We start from the raw sequence: 26,272 nt of genomic DNA, 5'->3' as shown, positions 1-26,272 counted from the left end.
CATGCGGAATGAGGGTCCCTTGCTCTGAGCTTCAGGTCGGTAAACGGCATTCCAAAGGTCTGAACGTGCTTTCTCGACGTTATCTCAAAATAACGCCATTTTTAATGCATGGGTACACTAGGAAATGTAATAACAATGGTGATTTAAAAAGAAAATGAGTGGCTGACCAGGGTAAGATATGTCTGGACAAGGGAAAGGTTTCAGAAGAATGAATGAAAGGATAATCCCCTTTCTACGAAAAAGAAAGTTGATAGTGGTGACTGAACGAACTATCTGGAATATGTACCAGTGTTTTTACTGAAACTGTAAGACAGCTGACAGGACTATTAAAGGAGAGAAAGTGAGCTTAGAGAAAGGCTAGGGTGCTTAGACTGAGTAGTTATTATGAGACAAAAAACTGTATGGCATTCATGAACCTCGATAAAGTTTGTGACTGACAATGAGTCTGGTCAGTGAGTATAACAACCTAGTAAATTTAATTTTCAAAAAGGACTCAGGTATTTAAAAAGGAGAGGGGAACATATTAATGAAACATTTATTTATTTTATTCTTAAAATACTTAATAGTAAATATTACAAGAATTACAGTATTGATATAATGCCCATGTGACCACATCTATTGATCATGATCAGTCACAATACAAGCTATGTATACACAAAGAGCAACATATTAAAGTGTTTTCTTTTACAAATACATTAAAAAATATTTAATATTATAGTGCATGCAATATATAATCACTATAAGAGCCTTGAGGCCAAGTCGGTTAGAGCAGCAGCCTCGGGCTTCTTAGAGGTCTGTGGCTCGGGTTCAAATCCACAGCCCACCGGTTAGAGAGACGGACACTTTGCTATCTGTGTAGACACCCCGGGATTATGTATGTAATCAACGGATAGGTTTGCTTTAAAGCAAATGGGTGTTACAGACTAATACACACACAAACAAAGCCACTCCAACATCTTCTAAAAACATAACAGACACCTCACACGTCTCGACTGTCGACCTAACCGCGCAACGTCTCCTCACTGCTGGGAGAAATGGCACTGGTGACTGGTACAATACATGTACATATGCTACCAGGGTCTAAGCGATGACAGGCAGGGCAGCCGATCGAGACTACACAGTCTACCCCAAAGCCAATTCAAAGTCCTTCAAAAAGAAGGCATTGTGCTTACCCCATACAAATGGGAAAAAAGCACGTTAAAAGAAGAAGAAGAATGTATAATCACTATAACATGAGGCCTCACTCCGCTTTACTGAAAACAGCAGGAAACGTTTGCCATTGCAAACAACCACTTAAAAAAATAATACTTCTGTAGTAAGACTGTTTGCTAGTGGTAACAAAAAGATACAGGAGTGTGACAGGAATATACGTTCAGAGATCTCGATACTAAGTGTGGGTCATTTTTTTCGGCAATGAATTTACGCCTGAGTTGAATATCCGAGACCTGGGCTAGATGCAAGATTCCACAAAGTAAACTAACTCAAGCTGCGCCGGAAAGGTAAACTGTAAAATGAACTTGATCTAAACAGAGGTGTCACATAGCACACGCGTATCATACACACACTCTCACAATTCTGTGAGTATGTGCGTGTGTGTACGTGCGCGTGTGTATTTTCTTCTCTACGTCTTTTTCAGTTCTCAGTACGTCTTTTGGGTTGGGGTTGTCCAACCTTGGCTGTGGCCAGCCCCGGAGTCTGATTACAAAGTACCTTATTCACTGTCTCTTTCTCTCTCTCTCTCTCTCTCTACATCTATATATATATATATATATATATATATATATATATATATATATATATACATACATACATACATATATGTGTGTGTGCGTGTGTGCATGTATGTATGGTTAACATGATATGATTCACAACAAAGGTTAAATGTGACGTTACAGTGGTACAATGTCATGCTTACAATGGGAAATCATTTAATCAACAAAAATTTCAAATATCAGAATTAAATATTGTAACAAAATAACAAATTACTTTTCGGCAGATGAGAACTACAAGCTATTATTTTTCTACAAATGTTTAACCAAACATTTGTAGTGATAATTAGAACAGTGGCTTTTTTTATGTGATTGTGCTGTCCTTCACAATAAAGCCATTATCCCAACCTCACTACAAATTGATGGGCACCAAGATAGAGCATCAGTTAAATAAATAGAAAAACTAAGAAATCCAAAATGAACTCTAGCAATTGGTAAAGGTCGAACAAAGTTCAATTCAAACAGCCCATACTATATAATTCTGGTACCGGAAGTTTTCTGTCGTAGCCAATAAATCGCGACCAGATAAAATCTTGTGGCCGGCCAGACATGGCCTGCAGGCAATACTTCGGAGACCCCTGCTCCGAAGGAATCAGTTCTTTAATCTCATGAACAAAACTGAGTGAAATTGTTACTATTCAGCAGCATTTCCACGCAATCCAAGATTTTGCTGATTTCTACGTTTTACAAAACATTTTAGTCTTCGCTACATCAAACTTCGACTTAGATAATCAAGTTTCTTGGTGTCAAAGTATCAGATGTACAGTGACTGTTGTGTAAAAAATAGAAAAATGGTTTTCCGCGACTAGTAGTTAAGTATATTCTGATTTTGTTTTATATGTCAGTAGTTCTCGACAAGGTTCTGTACATAATAAAATTCAACGATTAATCTTTATATCTAATCTTAATTCTATTTTTGGAAATGCAAGTCAACTCTAAACGAGTACGCAACAGATAACTTATTTTAGTCGTTTGTACTTAACTCGATGCCAAAGATGATTAATCTATTATGCGATGTTGCCTAACTCTTTGCTCTGTGAATTAATTCATTGGCTGTCTTTTTCACGCGGGATATCTATCAAAATGCACATGCAAACAGAATGTCAGCGACCTTTAGCCACTTCTCATTTCCCCTCCACTTTTTAACTTGACTTAGTTTTCTTGTAGTCTCTCAGGGCACTGGCACTCTGGAAAATCCACAGCAGCGAACATGCGGTGTGAAAGACGACAATCGAAGAGTCAAATATCATAATACCAGTTATCGGCCAATACTGAGCATATATTGTGAATAAAGCGCATCGCAATGCCTCTGCAATGGGAGCCCAGCGCCAAGAATCATACATAGAGGTCACTATTCCCATGGAAGTGAGGATGAAGAACAGGAAACGAGCGACAGACCACCAGCTCTCGACCTGTCAAGAAGAGAAAGCCAATTAAATTTTTATGTATCATGGTCCTGACTGCAACAGTTTAAATGGTATCTAAAAACGATAGGCTTCTTCCCGTTAGACCTAATTGTCTTTTACTTCACCTTTATGGAATGGAATATAGAATTATAGATTGATGGCCAGTGTATTCAGAAAATCTTACTGATACCTTATATAAACACAGTATATTTGTAATACATAGTACAAACTTACAAGCTTTTGAATATCATTATAGACAAAACGTTTTCTCATGACGGAATGAAAACTGGCACACAACGCTGAATTAGCAATGCTCTTCATACTTTCCTTTTAGAACTGTTCACGAATAACATACCTTGTGAGAGTATGTGAAAAATTATTTTTTGAAAAAGATTAAACGACAGAACTTCTTACCGCAACTTCCTTATCCGACATTTGTGAAGCGATCATTCCGATGAAAAGATGGGCAAGTATATAATACATCTGCCACCGTGGCAGAATGGGGTTGTACGGCTCTCTTGGAACAGGGACTGGTGTCATGTTGGCTGGATCACCGAGTCGAGGGGAACCAGGCGTCCATCCAGGTCCGTAAAAGACAGCTTTGAGGCGGTCCCCCCAAGTATTCATTGCCCATACTTTCTTGAAGAGTTCGCCAAAATAGTAAAACTGACAAGGAAAGAATTTCTTTTGAATTAGTGTTCACATTGGACATATTTGACATTTTCATTGTTTGCACAAAGGTTAACTTTTATAGGATAATTCAAACATTAGCAATATCTATGAATATGGATATGTAAAATGGTTTGGCCTTAAAAGCAAACTTCTTGCTTATGCTGAGATGCTATGTGTTTTGCACTGATCCCATCTCCTGAACATAGACATGGGTTTCCCGAATCTCTTAACAGAGATTTAACTAGCATCAGTGCACAGAGTAAATTATATGGGACGAAAGTAAACCCTAACAAAACGCAAAGTATGTTTGTTGGTCGATCTAGAACACTGGACCACACCACCCCTCAAACCAAGATCTTTTTACTGGCAGTGTTTCTTAAACTATCATCAACTCATTTCATATTCTTGGTACTATTCTTTATTGCAAATTTGCTTTCGAGAAACTTATCCGAGCTATGTCTACTTCAGCTGCACAAAAAAATAATAATAAAAACCGGTATACTGAGAAAATCTTTCAAGATTTTGGAGTCCTCTCTATCCTGATGAAAAGTTTAGTGCTTTTATTCCTCCATCTTAACAATATTGTTCCCTTCTTTGGTTTTCAGCAGCTGACTCGCATGATAAATTGTTGGACAAAATCTTGAAATATATTGAATTTGCTATCCCTCATTCTGCTATTAATCTCTGGCATTGTCGTTCAATGAAATCATTGTGCTGCCTGTATAAGATATTTCATAATTTTGATAATCCTTTGCATTCTGATCTTCTCAGACTATGCTAGTCACCACGTAGTACCGGATATGCATTTAATGCTGTCTTGAATTTTTTTCTGTAAGGTTCAGTACAAAGGTTTCCTGGAAGTGTTACATTTTTCGAGGCTAAAATCGTGGAATGATCTTTCAAATCATGCTGCCGAATCGTTGGAACTTCACTACAGATTGGTGCAAATTCTTTATTGTTAAGCTGGCTGGCATGAGCCCCACTTCACGGTTTAATTACTACCTACCTTATTTACTTGACTTTGTCATTCATCTTACTTGTTTTTCTTTATCATTTCCATTTGTAGTTTATTATCACTTCTGAGTTTATGTGTCTGTACTGGTCTGCATTCCCTTTTGGGACCCTTGGATTGCAATAATAATAATAATAATAATAATAATAATAATAATAATAATAATAATAATAATAATAATAAATATGGCTCTGTTTGGAAAGCGCCAAAGGCGATATCATATTTGACATGCGCAATACGTGAAACTATAGCAATACGCTGTCACATGACCATCATTTCTCACCTGATGCCAAAGGGCGTTTTGGGACCTTGTTTGCGTTGTGAGGCCGTAAACGATTTCCTCGTCTGAGCGCTCTGGTTCATAGGTGCCGAACATCCTATCCCAGATTATGAAAACGCTACCATAGTTCTTATCAAGGCACCATTCGTTAGCACCTGGAAGTATGGATAAATTAATTATCTGACTTTCATCCCCAAAAGAATAGTTAAACATTTCAAGAATGATATAACTTTCCAAATAAAACAGTGAGAGCCTATAGTAATTCGTACGTTCGTCATTTTTACCTTCTCTGTGATTTGTAACTTCCCTGTTTGCGTTTGTTAAACCTTAAACTGTCATTAATAAATGTTTTAATAACTAACCGAGAACAAAAGGTTATTGGTATAAGGGGAAGACATATGTAGAACATATTACAGTTACATTAATAATGGAGAGAGAGAGAGAGAGAGAGAGAGAGAGAGAGAGAGAGAGAGAGAGAGAGAGAGAGAGAGAGAGAGAGAGAGAAAATCCCTTTAGAAGACTTCGTAGCAGTGCATAAATTTTGAGAGAGAGAGAGACTCCCTATAGAAGACTATGCAGTGAATAAATTCTGGAACCATTCGACGATCGTCCAAAGTTTCTGAACTTTCTGGTTGAACTCTGGCAGCCTCCAGTCAATGCCAGTGGCGTAGCTAGCCTTCCATCAGTTGGGGGGGCCCAGGTGGGGCCAAGCTATTTTATGGGGGGGCCAAAAAAAATGGCATAAAACTTATATAAAAATTATATAATTAGTAAAAGATACTATTCTCAAGTGTACAGTATATATCCACGTAAATAAAGCAAATAACAACATTAGTAACGAGTAAACATGCATTCGAAATTATGGAGTTCAATTAATTCTCAACTCTTACTATATGCAAATGTAAAGTAAATTTTCCTCACAACTTGTTCAAAACTATATATATATATATATATATATATATATATATATATATATATATATATATATATATATATATATATATATATATATATATATATATATATATATATATATATATATATGTGTGTGTGTGTGTGTGTGTGTGTGTGTGTGTGTACGTGTTGTAAAGGTAACAAGAATCAAACTAATGTTATTAAGAATATAGCAAAACTGTAAATAAACTTTAAATATCTAAAATAATTTCTCAGGTAAATAGCATTAGAATGGATCAAAATAAATATCATCAGCAGCACATATGCCAACTGTATTTAAAAAAATAATAACAATAAAGTAAAATAAACAAATCACCTCTCATCTATATACGATTACAAACTGTACAGGTAACAGGGACCAAAATAAAGTCATTAAGAATATACCAAAACTGTAATTAAACTAAAAGTAATTTTCCGTATTTCAAAAATATGCCCACGGCATGTAAATGGATCAATATTTAATGATATAGCTTCAAGTGAACTGTATACTTATACATTATTAAATATCTTTTCAGAAAAGAAGTATCTTTCTATTATCATGTCGCTTGGCAAATTTTGATAAAATTTTGTCCATATCGATAGATTTGGCTCTTGACACATGGATTTCAAGGACAGCAAGTGAGGACAATCGTAAATCATCCATGGTGCTGCGCAGATAATTTTTTATTAGCCTCATAGATGAAAAACTTCGTTCACATGCAGCTGATGTGGGAGGAAGAACTATTGCTATTGTCAAAAGTTTACACAAGTCAGGAAAGGCATCTTTGTAAGATGACATGAATGAAGACAGTTCTATAAGAGTGGTGATCTTGACTCCCTCCGATTCCTTGCGCTGCATGAGCCTTTTGGGTTAGCGTACTTCTACAGCTAAATCAGACAGTTCAACTTCATACTGGACTGCCATTGGTTCAATGATTTCTGCATTAAAAAAAATTGGAGCTTCTTGGATCCAGTGCTGAAATAGACCTCAGTAATTGTTTGTTATCTTCACTGAATCTAGAGTCAAGTTCTGCTAGAAAGCGGTCAAGCACTGGGTAGAACAGATTGACACGAAAGTCATATTTTGAGTCAGGTGTTTCTTCCTGGCCAAGGGTAGTATTTGTTGCAAAGCCATCAAGCATGGAAGAGTGCTGTCTTTTTTCTTCCTGATTCATGAGCAAATCTGACTGGGATGTCTAGTTCCTTTGCCATGTCTTTTGCTTTAGACCAAAGAATATCCCAGTTTGAACCCTCTCTCTCTTGCTCCAGCTCATCATGTAGAGTCTCAACCATGTCAGCAGAGCGGCTAGATCAAGTGCAGGTGATTGCAACATATCTGACAGCAGTTTGGTTCTGTGCAGCAGATTTTCAAACATAACAAGGCTTATGATGAATGAGAAATTAACTGCATCCAAGAGTCCAGCAGCATCAGTAGCACGCTTGCCAGAGTGCTCATTGGTTACTTCCTCTAGAGCAGGGGTTCCCAAACTGGGGGTCATGACCCCCAAAGGAGTCATGAGCCCTTTTCTGGGGTCATGGAGGGTCTAACTATGATTAAAATGTTAATAAATCAGTCATTGTTAATAAACATTGATAAAGGTCAATGGAGATTTTATTTTTCTCCCTGCTGTGATTAATATTTAAAAATTTAAAATATATGTGCCTTTTAAAATTAGTACGATTTTAGAAGACTTATAAATGTGGGGATCATGACAGGTTTGGTACTGCTGTAAGGGGTCACGTACTAAAAAAGTTTGGGAAACACTGCTCTAGAGTTTGGAAAATAGCTGGTAGTTTCGGCAGCATTACTTTGCAGGCTGCATACTGACATGCCCATCTTGTGTCACTCAATTTTTTAAGCTTTTGGGGTTGTTTGTCCGGAAATAGCTTGTTTGTTTTTGCAGGAACAACTCATGCAGCACATATGATGACATGGACATATATGGATTCCAACATTCCAAAGAACTAGTCTGCAATCTTGACAGACTTAACAACATCCACAATCACCAAGTTTAGGCGGTGATTATAACAATGAATATAAATTGCTTCTGGTGCAGCCTCTTCTCGGAAAAATCTTTGTACACCAGCATTTGTCCCACTCCTTGCTGAGGCCCCATCATATGTTTGACCTACGCAATTCTTTGCATCAATATTGCATGTCAGTAACATTTCACATATGCTGTTTTTAAGATACGCTGCATTTAGTTCATGCAGTCTTACGAACCCCAAAAAACTCCTCATGTAGGATAGATCAAACAAATACCTAACAACAATTGATAGCTGTTCTTTTCCACTAATGTCCTTTGACTTATCAACCATTATAGAAAACCAAGTAGATTGATAAAGCTCATCTGTTATCTCATCAAGGACGGTTTCGACCATGATTCCAATAATTTCATTCTGAATGGTAGGACTGGTGTATTTGGCGTTCTTGGAAGACAGGCGGGCTTTGATAATGGGATCTTTTTCACTGATGAGTTCCATTATTTCAAGAAAATTGCCCTTATTCATACTGTCAGGACCTTCATGATGACCCCTTTGTGCAATTTTTTGACGAGCTGTTAGGCATAAAACGTTGGCCACCTCCTTGATATAATGCCTATTTTCTGCTACAGTTTTATCATGGGCAGATGTTAAGGACTTAGCTATAGTGTTTCCCCTAGCTATGTGTTCTTCAAAAATTTTCCAAGTACACATAGAGTATCTATGAAAATCACTTTTCTCATGTTGTGAGAAGCCAGCATCTTTTTCTGTTGCTTTCTTCCACTGTCTGTACCCAGTAGACGCAAAGGCTGTTTCAGAGGCTTTATTTGCCAAATCTCAATTTAAGTTATCAGCAACTATTTCAAATATGCGGGGAAATTATAACCAACAGGTTTCTAACTAATCAAATCTGGTGTAAAGTTATTTTGTATATTTCCTCTTACATGGTTGTGTTCAGTAGGACTGAGAATGGATAAACCACTAGTGGCCTTATGCTAAGAGCCAACTTCCTCTTTGGAAGCTTGAACGGGAATTCATGGCTTGTTCTTTTGGGATGTGGAACCATTACCAATAAAGAATAACAAAACTGCACAGGGATGTGATGAAATCATTAAGTAATGTTTCCTGTTGTTCAAACATTCCAGATAAATGGCAATACCAGAAAAAAGGGAAAGATGTAAAAAAGAGGTATCAGTAAAGAAAGAAATTTACTAACCATCAGAGAAGTAGATGAAAATATTTTGGTTGCATTTAATTTCATAGAGCTTCTGGTAATTGGTTGGCTTATAAAATAGGCACTCTACAATTTTTTCCATGTTCATATTTAGTTTCTTCTATTGTAAGGGCATCAAATCGCCTTTCCATTCTTGTGTTTCGCTCCTCATATGTACATTAATCACGTCATATATGTTACTTGTTATTATTTCAGATTCTTTATGTATCTCATTGTATGCATCATTGTATGGCCTTTCTGCCGATATGTATATCTGCCTTTTACATGTTCTGTAATGCATTATATATGTCTTCTTATGCTTGTTAACAAACACAATTTCTGTACGGACGCAGTGGGGGCCCTCAGGTCGCCCGCTACCTTTCCGTCCGCTTTCTGCATTATAAACACCTGTCGAGAATAATAAAGAATCAATCTTTCACTTCTGACGTTTCTTGAACCTCCCACTGGTGACCCTGGAGTGACAGGTAGCACAGTTTTGGCCCAGCCATTAACAGACTAAAAACGGCCGCAGCCTACCATCAGAGAGCCTTTAGCGGACTAATTACGGCGTCAAAGTATAGACCTCTGATAGCTCCCTCCCTGGTGGAAACCTGAGCCATTAAGGGACTAAATACAGCGTACCCAAAAAGGGAATGTTGTGGCACTTCGTTTGACCACTCAAACAATCAGCATCATTAACGGACTCAATACAGCGCATTTTCCCGCGTTTTGGTGCATGAGTAGTAAAGATGTCAGAAGCTGAACTTCAGTGCGAACCCGCGAGCGTCATCTGTATGCCCCTCTCGCCAACAAAGCCAGACACGGCCAAACTTCCTCTGTTTTTGTGGCAGAACATGGCATCATGGTTCCTGCATGCAGATGCACATTTTTGTGTGGCGCAAATCTCAGACGATGCCATCAAATCCGACGTCGCCATGACGGCATTCCCAGAAGAGGTGTTCAACAGAATCTTCCCCTGGCTCGACGCGTAGCCGGACAAGGTCACATACGTGGCCTTGAAGGCTAAACTCATCCAAACTTACTCCATGCCCGTGACCGAGAGCGCAGCGCTCACTCGACCTATTATCCCAGCCCCTCGGAGAAGCATCACCCAGGGAAGCCTGGGACAAACTATGGGGGTTGGTAACACTGCCTGGCCGCAACGAAAACAGGAGGAAGAGGAGGGTAGACTTAAAGAGCGCAATCTTCCTTCGGCGCCTTGCGCAGGAAGTTAGGGGCCAGATAAAAGACGCAGACACCCTCGACATGGGAGCCTTAGTCAATGTCGCCCAGAAAATGCACGAGGCCACCAAGGCCTCGAGACATCGCTGGCCTGGGCCTGCAGCCTGACAGACGACAACGACAACAGTGAGGGAGACATCAATGCCATTTACAGGAAGAAGACACCATTCAGGGAACACAGGACATGGTTAAACCTGGTGTGGTGCTTCTTCCATGGAAAATTCAGCACCAACACCAGGAACTGCAGACCTCCCTGTTCCTTTACAAAAAACAACAAAAGCGGCTACAAGTAACAGCAGTGGCCGCGAAATCCAACTTCCCCCGACCAGCAGGCTTCTTCATCAGAGATGAAATTTCGAAATGGTGCCTGCTGATAGATATAGGAGCAATGCAGTCGGTCTTGATTTAGAAAAGATACCTGACTCAACACCCGCCCTCATAGCAGCAAACGGAACTCCCATCCGCACACATGGTACAAGGCCCTGGACTATCTCAATTCTGGGCAGCAGATACCACTGGCCCTTTGTCATCGCGGGGGTCAAGTTCCCCCTGCTGGCCACAGACTTCCTTGGGCACCACGTACTTCTGGTCGATGTCGGAAGACAGCGCCCCCTCGACACAGGAACCTGCCACTCCCGTCAGTTCTCCACCGGACCTGGATTGCCCGCCATCTGCTCCACAGCCCCCAACAGCTGCACGTCCCTCCTACAGGAGTTCCTGGACGTATTCAAACCAAAGCACGGCATCTTCCATCATATCACCATGACGGGGCCACCAACCCATGCCAAGTTCTGACGACTGTCCCCCCAAAAGTTACAAGACGCCAAATGGGCCTTTGCAGAGAAGAAGCAGATGGGTGTCTGTAAAAAAGCATCAAGCCTGTGGGCGTCTCCCCTCCACATGGTAAAGAAGTCCAATGGTTCATGGAGGCCCTGCAGGGACTATCGGCGTTTGAATTTACTGACAACACCAGACCACTACCCCCTCCCTAACATGCAAGACCTGACGGGTGCCCTCCACGGCGCAAAGATTTTCTCCAAGATGGACCTATTGAAGTCATACTTCCAAGTCCCTGTGCACCCTGACGACGTCTCAAAGACCGCCATCATCACGCCCTTTGGGACTTATACATTCTCCTATTCCACCTTTGGTCTCAGGACCGCAGGTGCCACATTCCAGTGCCTGATGGACACCATCTTGGGGGATCTGCCTTTCTGCATCTGCTACATCAACGACATTCTCATCTTCTCCAGGTCCCCAGAGGAACACCTTTGCCACGTCCGTGCCGTCCTGAAACGTCTGCAGGACAGCAGACTAGTCGTCAGGTTCAACAAATGCATTTTCGGAACAGAAAAAGTAGACTTCTTCGGGCACGAGATTTCCGCAGCAGAAGTGCGCCCTACGGCCTCTAAAGTAAAAGCTACAGATAATTTCCTGAGACCACAAACCATCAAGGCCCTTCAGGAGTTTCTTGGGATGATAAACTACTACCAACGTTTTATCCCAGACGTTGCCCGCACTATGTACCCCTGACATCAATCCTGAAAGGCAAGCCAAAAACACTGACCTGGGAGGCTCCACAGCAGCAGGCATTCATAGAAACAAAGACAGCCCTTGCCAATGCCACTATTTTGACTCACCACAACCCCGCAGCCCCCCCTCAGACTGACAATGGACGCCAGCAACATTGCCTGCAGCACAGTACTCGAGCAACTAGTGAACAGCGGCCCCCAACCCTTGGCTTTCTTCAGCCACAAGTTTTCGTCAGCAGAGACCCGCTACAGCGCCTTTGACAGGGAGCTGCTGGCTATCTACCAGGCCGTGAGACACTTCAAGCACCTGCTGGAGGGGACCGAATTCACAATCCTAACAGATCACAAACCCTTGGTGCACGCATTTGCAAAGCCGGGAGACGTGGTCTGCACGGCAACAGCCACACCTGACCGTCATCTCCGAATACGGGTGCACCATCAATTACTTCCCTGGCAGGAAGAACCCAGTAGCCAATGCCCTGTTGAGAGTAGAAATCAATTCCCTTCACCTCGGCATCGACTACAAAGACATGGCAAAAGAACAAGCAGCAGACCCAGAGACGGCAGACTACAGAACGGCAGTGATGGCTCTTAAGTGGGTGGATGTGCCCTTAGGAAACTTGAACACAACTCTCCTCTGCGACACCAGCACAAGCCACCCCTGTCCCCTAGTACCCACCTTGAGGAGGAAGCAGGCATTCAACATAATCTACAGTCTCTCCCATCCATCAGGGCGCACAATGGCGTGCCTCATGACTGACAAGTTTGTCTGGCATGGCATCAACAAGGACGTCCGACAGTGGGCAAGGAGCTGCATCCCATGCCACGCAAGCAAAACTTCCCGGCACAGAGAATCCGTGGTCGGCGACTTTCCCCAGCCTCATTGGTGCTTCGGCCACATCCACATCGACGGGCCTCTTCCGCAGTCGGGAGGAGTCAGATACTTCCTGATGATCATAGACCGCTCCACCCACTGGCCCGAGGCAACTCCCATGGAGGAGGCATAAACAGCGTCATGCACAGAGGCCCTCCTCTCCAGTTGGATCAGCTGTTTCGGAGTGCCAGACAGCATCACTACAGATAGGGGCCCAGCCTTCCTGTCAGAGCTCTGGGTCTCCTTGGCATGCCTGATGGGTACAATACTACACAGCACAATGGCCTACAACCCTGCAGCGAACGGCACAGTCAAGAGGGCACACCGCTCTCTTAAGGCAGCCCTCATGGCACGTTGCACCGACAAGAGGTGGAAGGAACAGCTTCTCTGGGTCCTGCTGGGTCTCCGCACTGCATCGAAAGCAAATGGTGACGCCTCCCCTGCTGAGAAAGTCTACAGGGAGACACTGGCCGTTATGGGAGAATTCTTATCGGCTGATGGCGTCGACACCCCATCCTGAGGTTGAGGGAACTTGCACAGAAGTTCACGTCCTGCCATAAGACCTTCACCAACAGAACCACCACCTACAGCCCACCCACTTTAGACTCTTGTGCCTATGTCTTTGTCAGGGTGGACGCCCGTCAACCGCCTTTAACCAGGCCCTACAGGGGACCCCACCGAGTCATCAGGCGGGTTGCCAAGGCATACCTCCTTGACATCCATGGGCGTGAAGACTGGGTCACCATCGACAGACTGAAGCTGGTATTCCTGTTGGACAGCGAAGTACGAGAGGAGGCAGGCAGGCGCCCCAGAGTTCCCCCTCAGTACCTCCCTGCAGACACACCTGCCCCCCCAACCAAAGCGGGGTCCTGGGCTGCCCAGGGGACACATCGAGCCAACCCCAGATGTCTGTTCCACCCTGCGCCCACAGTTCTCCAGGAGTAGGGGCCCACTCAACTACCTCAGCGATTGCATGATTAATGTTGTTTCATCCAGTAATTGCTCCTCTAATTATTGTCTTGTGGGGAGGGGGTAGTATTTGTAAGGGCATCAAATCGCCTCTCTGTTCTTGTGTTTCGCTCCTCATATGTACTTTAATCACGTCATATATGTTACTTGTTATTATTTCAGATTCTTTATGTCTCATTGTATGCATCATTGTACAGCCTTTTCGCCGATATGCATATCTGCCTTTTACATGTTCTGTAACGCATTATATATGTCTTCTTATGCCTGTTAACAAACACAATTTCTGTATGGACGCAGCAGGGGGCCTCAGGTCACCCGCTAACTTTCCGTCCGCTTTCCGCATTATAAACACCTGTTGAGAACAATAAAAAATAAAAAATCAGTCTTTCACTTCTGACATTTCTTGAACCTCACACTATCTACTTTCCACCCTCTCCTAACAATTGTTTCATAGTGCAACTGCGAGGTTTTCCTCCTGTTACACCTTTACAACATCCTTAATTCTCAATTTTCCTTTCAGCGCTGAATGACCTCATAGGTCATAGCTCTTGGCCTCTGGTCTAAATCTTACATATTCCATTCCCAATCATCTATGGGTGATTATCCTCTCCTCTTCATACGACTATGAGTAATGTAAATTGGTTGCAATACTTGGTAAAGCTTAGTGTAGGACGGAAAATAATCCAGACCCACCAGAATTAAGAGGCAAAAAATCTGTCAAGTCATGCAGCGGCCATCAGTATGACAGGATATAGTTTGTTTGTTCAAGATGTAACGGGGTCAATATGCAAAGTATTAATTTGCAAAGATATTAACTTCAAATATTCCAAAGCTTTCTAAATTTTGCAAATTGGCAAGTGAAATGCCAAATCCTCTGAAATGTTCAAACTACCGTACAACTGAAATATTTTAGCCTGCACGGTTTCACAAGAACAAAAAACAATTGCGGTATATAAGCGTAGACTTGCCTAATTACCATAAAGCTGCAGGCTAAAGTCCAAACCAGTTATATCTAGTACCCCAGTCTCAGCATGGAATGCTGTTTTTTGTTATTTTTTGCAAGAACTTAGCAACAAAATCGTGACTCAACAACTGTAACTTTCTCTCTCTCTCCCAGGCGTTTTTCCGGTTCAAAGCGAAGATTCACAGTTACAATGGCCACATTCATAACTGGGATAGGTAAGTACCCCTGGTTGAATTAAATTTTGATTTGTTAGTATTTTTAAGGTAAACAGTGCTCGGTATTATAACAAACGGTTTTTTTTTTTTACTTGAAAATCCTGTGCATTAAAGAGAATCACTTGAGTTTGTAAAGAAAAATTCTGGTTCTTCCTAAGCTCATTTGTGCGGACCAGGTTTTCAACCTTTTATTTGATGATTAAATGGTTCTGTTAATGTTATCCTGGCCATCGAAATGGAACAGGAAACATCAGAAGTGACCGTTTTCATTATTGATGAAATACATCATAGAACATTTTATGGTAATCTTTTTACGGTGGCTTTCGATATTTTTTAGTCTTGAGTCGAAGAGAATAGTTACAATTTTACCTTTACACAGTTATCTGGTCCACATTTATTACTGTACAGTAAAGTTGTTTATCTTTAATTATTTATCAAAGTACAAGAAGCAAGCACAGCCCACAAATTTCAATAGTCTAATAGACTTTCCTGATCTGAAAACATGGACAAAAATAGTATACGAGTACCTTAGTTACGAATTACTTGAAAATCAAGGATTTGCTGTGTATTAATGTAGCTAGTGAGCAGTACAAAGCATTTTTTTTAGAACGCATAAAGTAAGACATCACTTTCTAATAAAGAAAAACACATTCTTCGTGATATGGATTGTATATCGCGTGTTTTGTGGTAGGCATGTAAACGTGTGTTAACAGTTTCAGTACGTGCTTTTGATACGCTGCACTTGCAAAACACTTGAGGAGCACTTACGAAGTTACGCGACGGTGGAAGTGAAAAAAGAAAAAAAAGATTTAGGAGGCGTCATGGCATTTTTTTCCAATAAAGGACCGGTTTTCCAAAGCAAAAGAAAGCAAAAAACAAAAAATTAATCAGCTGTAAAAGTAACAGTAGAACGAACTCTGACCGTGATGGACTCGATGACTGGAAGGAGTCATGAAGATCCACTCGATGGGCCCCAGGTGTGGAATGAGTTTCGTATGAAGCCAGAAATCGAAGAGCAGGTTTAGCGAACTGTGCACCACCGTTGAGGAGAGTGGAAAGCCAAGGAAGGCCAGAGGCAGGTACAGAAAGAAGTACGTCACTTTGAGCATAAACGGCAGACGAAGAGGCACGGCAAAATTGTAATCCTCGGCAGAATGGTGCACTTGATGAAACATCCACAAGACGTTTAACTCTGAAATGAAGAGAAATTCGTGGGGACGGGGGGTTTGTTTTGTGGAGGGCATTCCAACATCCGATGTATTAGTTAAAAGGGGGAATATAATGATAATCAGCATTATTTTTAAAGTGATAACTTATGTGAATGATTAAACTAGCATGCCACAAAGGGACTTTTTAAAAAATCAAAGGCAAGAGAATGGAAATATCTAAGATACCGATTCTTGTACTGTGCAAATTCTTTATTCATTAATATTCCCAACACTTAAGCTGATATTTTTATACTGTAATACAGATATTGAAAGCCAGCCAAGGCACATCCCATCCCTATCCAGTTACATATAAAAGGATCAGACATACCAATCAGGTCTGATTTGCCAGTAAACATCAACAGTAATCAAAATCTACGGATTTTTCGACCGAATGGACTTACGCAGCCAAAGTATGCAAGTGGAAAAAAACTGCTTTATCATTGTTTTTTGTATGCAAGTTGTACCCCGATTGAAATTAACAATGCAGTTTACTTTATATGCACTACAATATTGACTTCCTAGTAATGTTTTCTTGGTACGAAAATGGATTCATAATATCTCAAACTTATTATGAGCGCTGAAGGTCTTGTTTTCTGGAGGATAGGAAAGCCAGCAGTATTGATGGCAAACAGTCATACATAAAAAAGAGGAATAACAGTTGAACACTGTAGTTGTTAGGCACTGAGTATCAAATGCCAATAAGATCACTTAAAAATATGTTTTTAAAATGGTTGCTTTCAATTTGTAGGAACGTCTAACTCGTGACTCTGGCTGCGCAGAAAAGGTCTCGTTTTCAACCACCGGTGCGCAGATTCTCTAGATTTGATACTGCTATTTGCATGTGTCTAGCTCCCCAAACCTTAGTTTGAAAGTATGTGTTGTTTATATGCCTCTACACGATCCTGTCGCCTATTTAACAATTGAACTACCTTCCGTTTTCACATTTGCTTCAATCTAGCAATGACCAGAAACCTCAGTTTATTTGTCACTTCGGTACTAATAAATACACAGACATTTTGCCCTTGTGACAAATATAACTTACCGTGATGGGCTCTATGAGTCCAGTAGAATGCGAAGTCCACAAGTAGTAAAGATGCAATCCAGGTATAGACACTGTCACCAGGGAGTTCCGTGAATCGGAACTGGTACAACCAGTCATAGAATCTTAAGATCGCTCCGTAGAGAAAGAAGCTGGTAATAAAAAGGATATATAATTTACAAAACTGCGTGCATATCCCAGTTTATATTTTTTAATCATATAAAATCAGCATATTATTTACAGGGTTTATAAACACTTATTGCTCCCTGCTTAAACTAGAAGTTGATAACAAAAGTACGAGATGAACGTTAATTTTAGGTTATTTATAGGAAAGAATTACAAAGGGACTGTCCTTACTTTGTTGCTAGATGAATGACACCAATGCCGCTGGAGCAGACATAATCCGCCATGAGAAGACGGTGTCCTTTGAGGTGAAGGATTGCCATCTCCATAAAGAGAAAAGTCAGGAAAATTGGCATCGCCTGGAAGGATTTTAAACGGATTCAGTCAGCCTTTCCCGATTCATATTTGTCGTAGAACGTTTGGGGGAGAACAGTTTTAGGAACATCAAACTACTGAGCACGAAGGGGTGTTCCAAAATAGTGGCATAACATAAAATAAAAAAAAAAAATAGAGAGGGAAATGTCTAAATTAAAACGGAGACTCAATTTGTGTTATTTGACTGCAGTGAAGTTAAACGAGGGATATCAGAAAATTTGATGTACTGAAACAAAATAATAATAATAATAATAATAATAATAATAATAATAATAATAATAATAATAATAATCATCATCATCATCATCATCATCTTTATTGCGGCTCGGCTCAGGGCCATATACATGGAATATACAAAACAGTACAAACAACCTAGATACATAAGGTAACATGACAAAAATAATTATCGGCAGTATCCACACAGTTGCTGAAGAAGTAGAAAAAATGGAATTCATAATAATGGTAATGACAGTAATTATATGGGGAATAATAGACAAAAAATTAAAAATAACAATAAAAAATACAGACTGCAGACGATTAATTTCCATCTGGAGTCCTTAGGTGGTTACAGAGGTCAGGTCCAGAGGGTTAAATACGAATATTGAAAATTGCAAAACTCTACAATGACATTAAACAGTAATAACAGGAAGTGAGAATACCAAAACCAGCAATAACAATGACAGATACTGGAGATGACACTTCATAATTGCAAAAACAGAATAAGGCATTTAAGGAACAAACGCCTCATTATTCCATCTCTCTTACAATTTAGATCTTCTTGCCTCACTGCTCAGGATGCTTTGTATGAGCGAATTGCTGCTGTTTCTCAGTCGGGTGATCAGACTGGACATTGTTCGCCTCACAATGATTTTCAAATTATCAAGGCGGTTTTCTATGAACATCTGCGTGGCTGAGTGATAGCGAGGAGTGTTTGTGAGGCGTCTCAGAATGTCATTGTGAACAACAGTGATACGTCTCATGGTCTCTCGGGTATAGTTCGTCCAAAGGGAACATCCATATATACTGTAGTAGTACGAGCGGAAGAGCAGCAGTTTCGTTTCTCGGTGACAGAAGGCAAACCTCCTTGCAATCATGTTGCCAGTTGCACATAGTTTACGACGCCTCTGTTCTATGTCTGCCGTATCTTTTAGGTCGTCCGTGATAATGTGTCCCAAATACGGAAATTCAGGCACGAATTCCAGACGATGGTTTCCTAGGAAAATTAGTGGTTCTGCAATATGCTTAAGCGATCTCGGGTGCAGCGACATACACTGGGTCTTGGTTTCGTTGTATAGGATATCAAATTCCTCCGCATATTGGCGGCAGGTGTCGATGAGTCGCTGGAGACCTTTCACTTATGGGGAGATCAGAACCATATCATCAGCGTAACAGAGGTTGTTTATTGTTGTTTCGTTGATAGTGCATCCGATTGGGAGTGAGTTCAGTTTTGACATTCAGGGCATCTGTTTACGTGTTAAACAGGTATAGAGAGAGAATGCCCCCTTGCCGGAGCCCGTTTATGGAGCCGAAGGTGTACGACAGTACGTTATCACATTTGACACAGAATTGCTGTGTGGAGAACCAACAACATAAAATGCCAATTAGATATAGAGGTGTGCCTCGTTTGTGTAGCTTCAGGAAGAGCTTCAGGTAGTTTACTCTGTCAAATGCTCTTCTCACATCTACAAAACATAGGAAAACAGGAGAGGCTGATGATAGGTAATAGTTCAGCAATTCTTTCAGGATGTAGATGCAGGTGTCGGTTGAGTAGTTTGCTTTAAAGCCGAACTGGTTGTCAGTAGTGTGTAGAAAAGGGAGAAGTCTCACTAGAAGAACGGACTCAAGTATCTTCGATGCAATTGTAGTAATTGCAGTCGGGCGATACTTGTCAGGGTCAGCTGCAGCCTTGAGCTTGTTTTTTATTAATGGTATTAAGTGAACTAAGAGTAGGGGTCTGGGAGAAACTGGTGAATTATGCACGCATTGAAACTGAATATTAATAGTAAGGAGGTTATTTACATCCCTGCGGGAGCCTTGATAGTGCTGAAGTGATCGCCCCACTGACGGCTTCTGCTCTCTGTGATAGCTTTAAAGACGGGGGTAACCGGCAGATTCTAATTTCCTAGACATTGCATCAGCTCTTAGTTGCAAGTCATTCAGTCTGCAATGCTTAAGGGCAAGTTTGAACTGCGCTCTCGCCTGCCTCATGAGGAGTGCAAATTGTCCTTCCCTGGGGGTACCATTTTGCCTCCAAAGTAAAAACATTTCTCGTGAATGTCTATAAAGATCTTTAACCAAGTCATTCCATCAAGGTACATCACGAGAATATGGTAGTATGGGAAGTGAAAATGTTAAATATGTCATATTTTTAATGAAATTGTTTACTTCACATAAAGTCAAGCGTAGGAAACCATTCAAAAGTCACATAAAAGTTCATTTATGAACATGTACAGATTTATTCTAGTAGTAGGTAACAATAATTTAACGTAACCCAGCTAAGAAGCATTGATTTTTTAGGTATATTTCGGAAGGAAAACTTAAATGTGGAAGAAGCTATTCGACATTTTTATGAGATTTTGTTCACAGATGAAGATTGTCTTTGCTACTAGATATTTGCTGTGAACGATTTCCGTTCGTAGCTTCCTTCTTTGAAGAGCGACGCAGTTGATAACATGAGTTAACTTAAACATGATGAATACAGATGATCATATTTACACCAAAACGCAATGCTAGAACCGTCGAAAGAACAGGTCATAAAATAATTATATTAAAAAATAAGTTTTATGAAACTCGAATGATATTCTGATACTGGCACAACTAAAAAGTAGAAACAGTATCACTGACAAAGCAAAGAAAAATTAAAACTTTGAAAACTAGGCAACAAACAATTTTTGTGATTCTAATCGATCGGACATGATTTATCGTAAATGAACGCTTAAAACTATTTTTTTTTTCATTTCCCCCAAATACTTCATTTTGGTCATACTGCGTAAAAGAACCAGTTCTGCTGATTTAATTAAATTTGCTTCTTGGCCATTTTTATGCAAAGTTAGGATTTTTCCATTTTAATTGTTTCTCCAGTTGGTGGAGGGTGTAAATCTGGTGTACAGATCCCTGATAATGATGTCTGACAATTAGATGTCTGTGTGAAGTGCACAACGTTTTTAGGTATTAATGACTTCTTGAATGGATTTGCATTGCGTTGCTATTTTTGGAAACTTCAAATAGAATGAAAAACGTGTCTGGAAGGCGTGCTAGTCGTTCATATTATCCTCATCACCATATATATTGGCGATATAGGAATATAAGCTTCTGTAGTTTTCTGATATATGTATAGTATAATGTATGTGTGTGTATATATATAAAATATATATATATAATATATATATATACAGTACATTATATATATATAATATATATACAGTATATATATATTATATAAATAAAATGCTTGACTGCTAAATCAAGACTGAACCCGATTGATAATATAATGGTTGCTTGATCAGATTGATCATTTATTCGTTTCCTTTCTTTTTTCGTGTTCCTTTTGAAAACTTCGTGTCATTTTTCTATTTTCCTTTTTATTCTTCTCTTCTTAAGCGTCTATGCTCGTTTTTATTACTTTGAAGTCGTTTGCTGTGTTTGCTTAATAGTTCCGTCTTCTCTGATTTCCGTTGAGTTGTTATTATTATAATTCTTTTAGACTCCATTGCTTTCTGTGGCATGGTGAACGCCAACCATGACAGCAATTCGCGCACCTGTAAAATCACGAAACGCCCTCAGTCATGCAAACCTGATATTCCAAGAGATCGGAGCTTCAATGTCACCGTTTTGAATATTTTGCAAGCGAAGAACGCCATCCTGCGACCTTGTTTACTTGAACATAAGGAAACTTGTTCTCATCCTTTTTGTTTTAGTCGTGTTCGTGTAAGATGTAATTCCATGGGACTCGTTTTCTGCGCATTCATAATCGTCCTTATTCATGATTGTCTTTGTGTGTGCTGTTGTGATGTGATGCAGGAATATTATCGGCATGTAGTTTTGCTATAATTCCGGTTTCAGTGGAATAATTAGACATTAATTTCGCTCGCTCTCATTTCCGCATTGTTTTGACCGGATATGACTAAAAATCAGGATTACGTCTTTTTGCAGATGTATGTGTGTGTGTGTGTGTGTGTGTGTGTGTGTGATGAGAGCAAAATAGACCTTCAGAGAGAGAGAGAGAGAGAGAGAGAGAGAGAGAGAGAAAGAGAAAATTATTCATAAAGAAAATAACGTCCATCAAACAACTATCCTAAACAACTTCACGAGGTGTGTTCATGTGGGTGGATGTGTGATGATGAATCCCCGAGAGCAAAATATTTCTCTACCTTCAAATAAGGCTCTGATGATAAAAGCCGCTGATGTAAAGTGTAAAACTGATCATTCATGAAATAAAGAAAATCTTACTGTGACTGAAAAAGTGAGCATTTTTCTTACCAGATTATCTTCATTTCTTCTCGTGAGAATGCAAACCCAGTCTGTTTAGTGGTATTCCCCGGCCTCAGCTGGTTTTGGTCGTTGAAGCTTATTATCAAGGTATTTGTTTAGTGACAGGTTGGTGACACACACACACACACACACACATCTGGAAACCCTACTTTTTCTTCGGCTGTTACAGAATGCGGACATCCCAGCTTTCTGAAACTGATTCGATTATGATGTTGAGAGTATGTGAATTAGTGTGAGTGTTGACTTTTGCTTGTTTTTGGACTTTGCATGTTTAAGGTGTTCTAGTTGGTCTCTGTTGCAGTGGGGAAAGCATGGGACCAGGCAAGGCAGGTCAAAAAGCAGTCACTAGCATCTTTGGGTGTTAATACCTTAAAGTTGAGTGTGGGCTCTTTTCTGCTCCAGTTACCTTGATCTTCTGTACGGTCATTTTCCTACTTGTTTTTTCCCAGGTTCCCTAGCCCTTTGGGATGGAGGAGATTCAATCGGTATTCCATGTTAGTGCCCACGCGGTTGGGCCGGGTGTTCCGCCAGTCCTGGGCTTATTGGCCTACCAGGGGCATGCCTGTTGAGTTTTCGTATTCTGCCTTCATATAACACATATACCTCTGTCTTCTTCCTTGTCCCCAGAAAAGTGGAGGCATAGGAGGAAGGCCAAGAAGTCTTTCCTTCGTAAGAAGTCCTATAGGGCTTCACACTATCATCACTATCGTTTGCAGAAAGGCAGTTTACCTTCGCGTGAACCCAGTTCCGGGGGAGAAGTTGACAATGTGCCCCTATAGCTTGCTAGACGTAGGATCAAGACTTGTCTACCGAGGAGGACCAACCTAAACTATTCTCAAACTTTCTGTTCCTCCCCAGAAGTTTGGAGAGAATAGTGTTTGAGGTGTTATGGCCATTCACCTTGTCAAGCGTAACTCAGCGTTAATCGTGCTCGGTCTGCACTATCTTCCAATTGGTGTTCGGTCTCAGGATTTGCTAGCTTTAGATGTAGTGTGCCACAGTCCCGTGAGCGGTCACGATGCTTGGTTGATGCATTTCTGCTCTCTTGTTTGGGAGATGGACCCTTCCCAGAATGGTTGGGATCCATCACGACTGGAGGGTCTCATCCCTGTGGAACCCTTGCAGACAAAGTTGGGGGGGGGACTTAAAGGTCATTAGGCTTATTTGTGAAGGCATTGATCGGGGACTGGGCTTTTACGCCAATTCTGTTGAACTTCGTCTTATTGACTGAATGCACTTTAGGTGCACTCTTGAAGCAAGGCCTTCTTTCGTGTTGCCATTTTTGCTTAGCGTTTTTCGGGAGGTTCATAGATCTTTCGTCAAAATCACTCTGCACGTTGTTGGAATTAGAATTTGGCGAAGTGTTATTTTCCATGCTCTTATTAACTTCGTTATCACAAACTTATTAATTTTTATACTGTCGTCGATGCTTAAAAAACCTCCTTTTGAAAGCACATTTCAAAGCTGTGTGATATTTGTATTGCGCAAATATTTGCTGACGAAGCTGTTGTAGAAACCAGTTGTTATAAAAGGGATGACCTTGGCAGGTGGCGGGCGAGGCAGAAATCTTCATCACCAGTCTATAGCTGCTGAACGAGGCAAGAAGATAATGCGGAATGGAAATCTCGTGCTTTTGATTTTATTTATCAATCGAGGACGATTTAGGTGGTGTGGGGGGGGGGGATTTAATCATAGAAAAGGAATAGCGTAGATCATTAGGAACTGTAGACGTTGGAACGTTGATCTAATAAAGGATAACTTTAATACTAAGAATTAGGCTTCGAAAAATTAGCATCATCTCGGTGGGCTCAAGCCCAAATACGATGATGGATTTGAACACATTGGGATTCTTCTTGCCCAATATAGCTTTACAGCATCAACAGCAAGAAAGCAAAATTACTATTAATGCACCAGCGATGGTCGTACCTACATCTAATGGGGGTGAATAGGAAGAAAGTTCACCTTTGTTACCAGAAGCCACGCTCCCTGTACGCCACACAAAGTTATGTTTAAATGCCTCTTAAAAACTGACTAATGTTGTCTGTCTGTCCTCGTAATCCCATACTTGTAACCATATAGTTAATTTTTGAAAAGATATAGTTAGTTTTTGGAAAGATATAGTTAGTTTTTTAAATATATAGTTAGTTTTTGGTAAGGAAAATGTGCGGTTCTTACCCTTGGTTTCAAATTACGGTAAATTTTTGTTTATTTCTTGTTCAAACGTTAATACCATTTATGAATGTCCTGTCAAAGATAAAATCTGTTGAAAGGTTATGACATCTTAAAAAAAAACGTGTACATCAAGTCTTCAAGAATATATGAATGTTAAATTATATGCTTATGCTTACCGAAGTTTGTGATGTCAAAAATAGTTCACGACCAAAGTTAAAGAAACGTAAAATAAGTCGTCTTAAGATTTTTTTTTTTTTTTTGCCTGTCCTTGCATGCACAGTACATACAAGCTTCTTGGGACGGCCATGTTTTTTTTAATGCTCTCTGCTTGCTATGTAGCATATTATTTTACATTCCTGTGCTTGTTTTTTGTCAGTCCACTTTTTTTTACATTCATGTTGTTATCCCTCACCGTTCGCCCTTCGTTGGTATTCGTTGTTTCCATTGGTTGGTTACTTTTCCTGTTACTGTTTTATTTGTTTTTGAATGATTATACACTAATTTTTGAAACCTGAGTGTTACTGACCTACAGCCATTGATATCTTTTTCAGTGACGCTAAATTTTGCTTTTATTTTCTTTAATGGTTTCACTCGGTATTCTCAGAAATACTTCCAAGAAAGAGAACATAGTCATATATATTTTTTTGCAGCATTTTTACTCGTGAAATGTTCGTCCTCACCTCACTACTAAAGGGTGAGTTAGGTCATGATTGTTATTATTATATTACCTGTGGATGAAAGAAATTTTTATTGAGGTGCAGCCTGACCTTGAGTACTTTGCACTCGGTATTCTCAGAAATACTTCCAAGAAAGAGAGCATAGTCATATATGTATATTTTTTTTGCAGCATTTTTGCTCGTGAAATGTTCGTCCTCACCTCACTGCTAAAGGGTGAGTTAGGTCATGATTGTTACTATTGTATTATCTGTGGATGAAAGAAGTTTTTATTGAGGTGCAGTCTGACCTTGAGTACTTTTCAAGGTTCTTCTAACAAAGGGTTTGAAGGAAATGAAAGAAAATCGAAATCGCAAATATAATAATAATAATGATAGAATCTTTTCTATTATTATTATTATTATTATTATTATTATTATTATTATTATTATTATTATTATTATTATTATTATTATATATAATTAAATTTATAACTATCTTAATTATAGAAAGGGGAAAATGTTTTGCTTGTAGTGTAGGAGCATCGGATTTTTTTTTATTCATTTGCTTTGCGAGAACTGTACGCACCTTTCATAATGAAGAAAATCCTTATAGATTTAACTCGTTCCACGACAAAAATTTAATGGTATTTTAGCTTCTCAGTAGCAGCAGGAAGTAAAAGTATTCGATAAAATCCACCCATGAGAACCTTTCAATCATGTCCGTTAACATTTGCTATTTTGAATTGTTTTCAGGCTTGACTGCTTTTTGCTTTTCTCAGTCCTGTCATCAGAGGAACAGTGTGAGTTTTTCATCCCTGTGGGTCACCGAATCCCAATTTTACTCCGTGGGAATCAACTACTTTCGGAGTGTTATGTTCGTTGATTATTTAATTTTTTCTTCCCTACCAAACTCTGCTTACGCTTTTCTGGATTCTCACCACCTTCAGCCTTTCAAAAAACAGATCCATCGCTTTCTTGGGGTTCAAGACCAACTCTGATTCCTTCCGTCTTTTACTGCCTTTTTTTAGGACTTTGCTTGTTAGCGAAATTGGGATGTTTGTGTCGTCGCCTGAGCTTGCAGGCGGTAAATGCAAAGAAATCACGCAGACCCTTCAGCGTTGTTTTAAATTTGAAATAAATCTCT

At 40.1% G+C, this 26,272-nt stretch overlaps 1 protein-coding gene across 4 annotated transcripts in view; it reads right to left on the bottom strand.

Annotated features, from left to right (window-relative positions):
• Positions 1–521: 521 nt before the first annotated feature.
• Positions 522–26,272, bottom strand: part of LOC136843230 (alkylglycerol monooxygenase-like) — a 790,153-nt gene continuing 764,402 nt past the window's right edge. For 3 of the 4 annotated variants that reach the window (XM_067111313.1, XM_067111314.1, XM_067111312.1), the window contains 6 exons: positions 17,669–17,793; positions 17,315–17,463; positions 15,987–16,256; positions 5,143–5,294; positions 3,590–3,841; positions 522–3,181 (listed from right to left, as the gene is read on the bottom strand). In XM_067111313.1, coding sequence (XP_066967414.1) covers positions 2,912–3,181; positions 3,590–3,841; positions 5,143–5,294; positions 15,987–16,256; positions 17,315–17,463; positions 17,669–17,790 — 1,215 coding nt within the window. In that variant the 5' untranslated portion in view covers positions 17,791–17,793 and the 3' untranslated portion in view covers positions 522–2,911. Of the gene's footprint in view, positions 3,182–3,589; positions 3,842–5,142; positions 5,295–15,986; positions 16,257–17,314; positions 17,464–17,668; positions 17,794–23,200; positions 23,222–26,272 lie in introns of those variants that run through there. The other variant, XM_067111316.1, reaches the window with a different exon arrangement.

This window comes from Macrobrachium rosenbergii, chromosome 11 (genome assembly GCF_040412425.1).
Source record: "Macrobrachium rosenbergii isolate ZJJX-2024 chromosome 11, ASM4041242v1, whole genome shotgun sequence".
NCBI classification, from domain to species: Eukaryota; Metazoa; Arthropoda; class Malacostraca; order Decapoda; family Palaemonidae; genus Macrobrachium; species Macrobrachium rosenbergii.
This window is presented reverse-complemented; position numbering and strand designations above follow the sequence as displayed.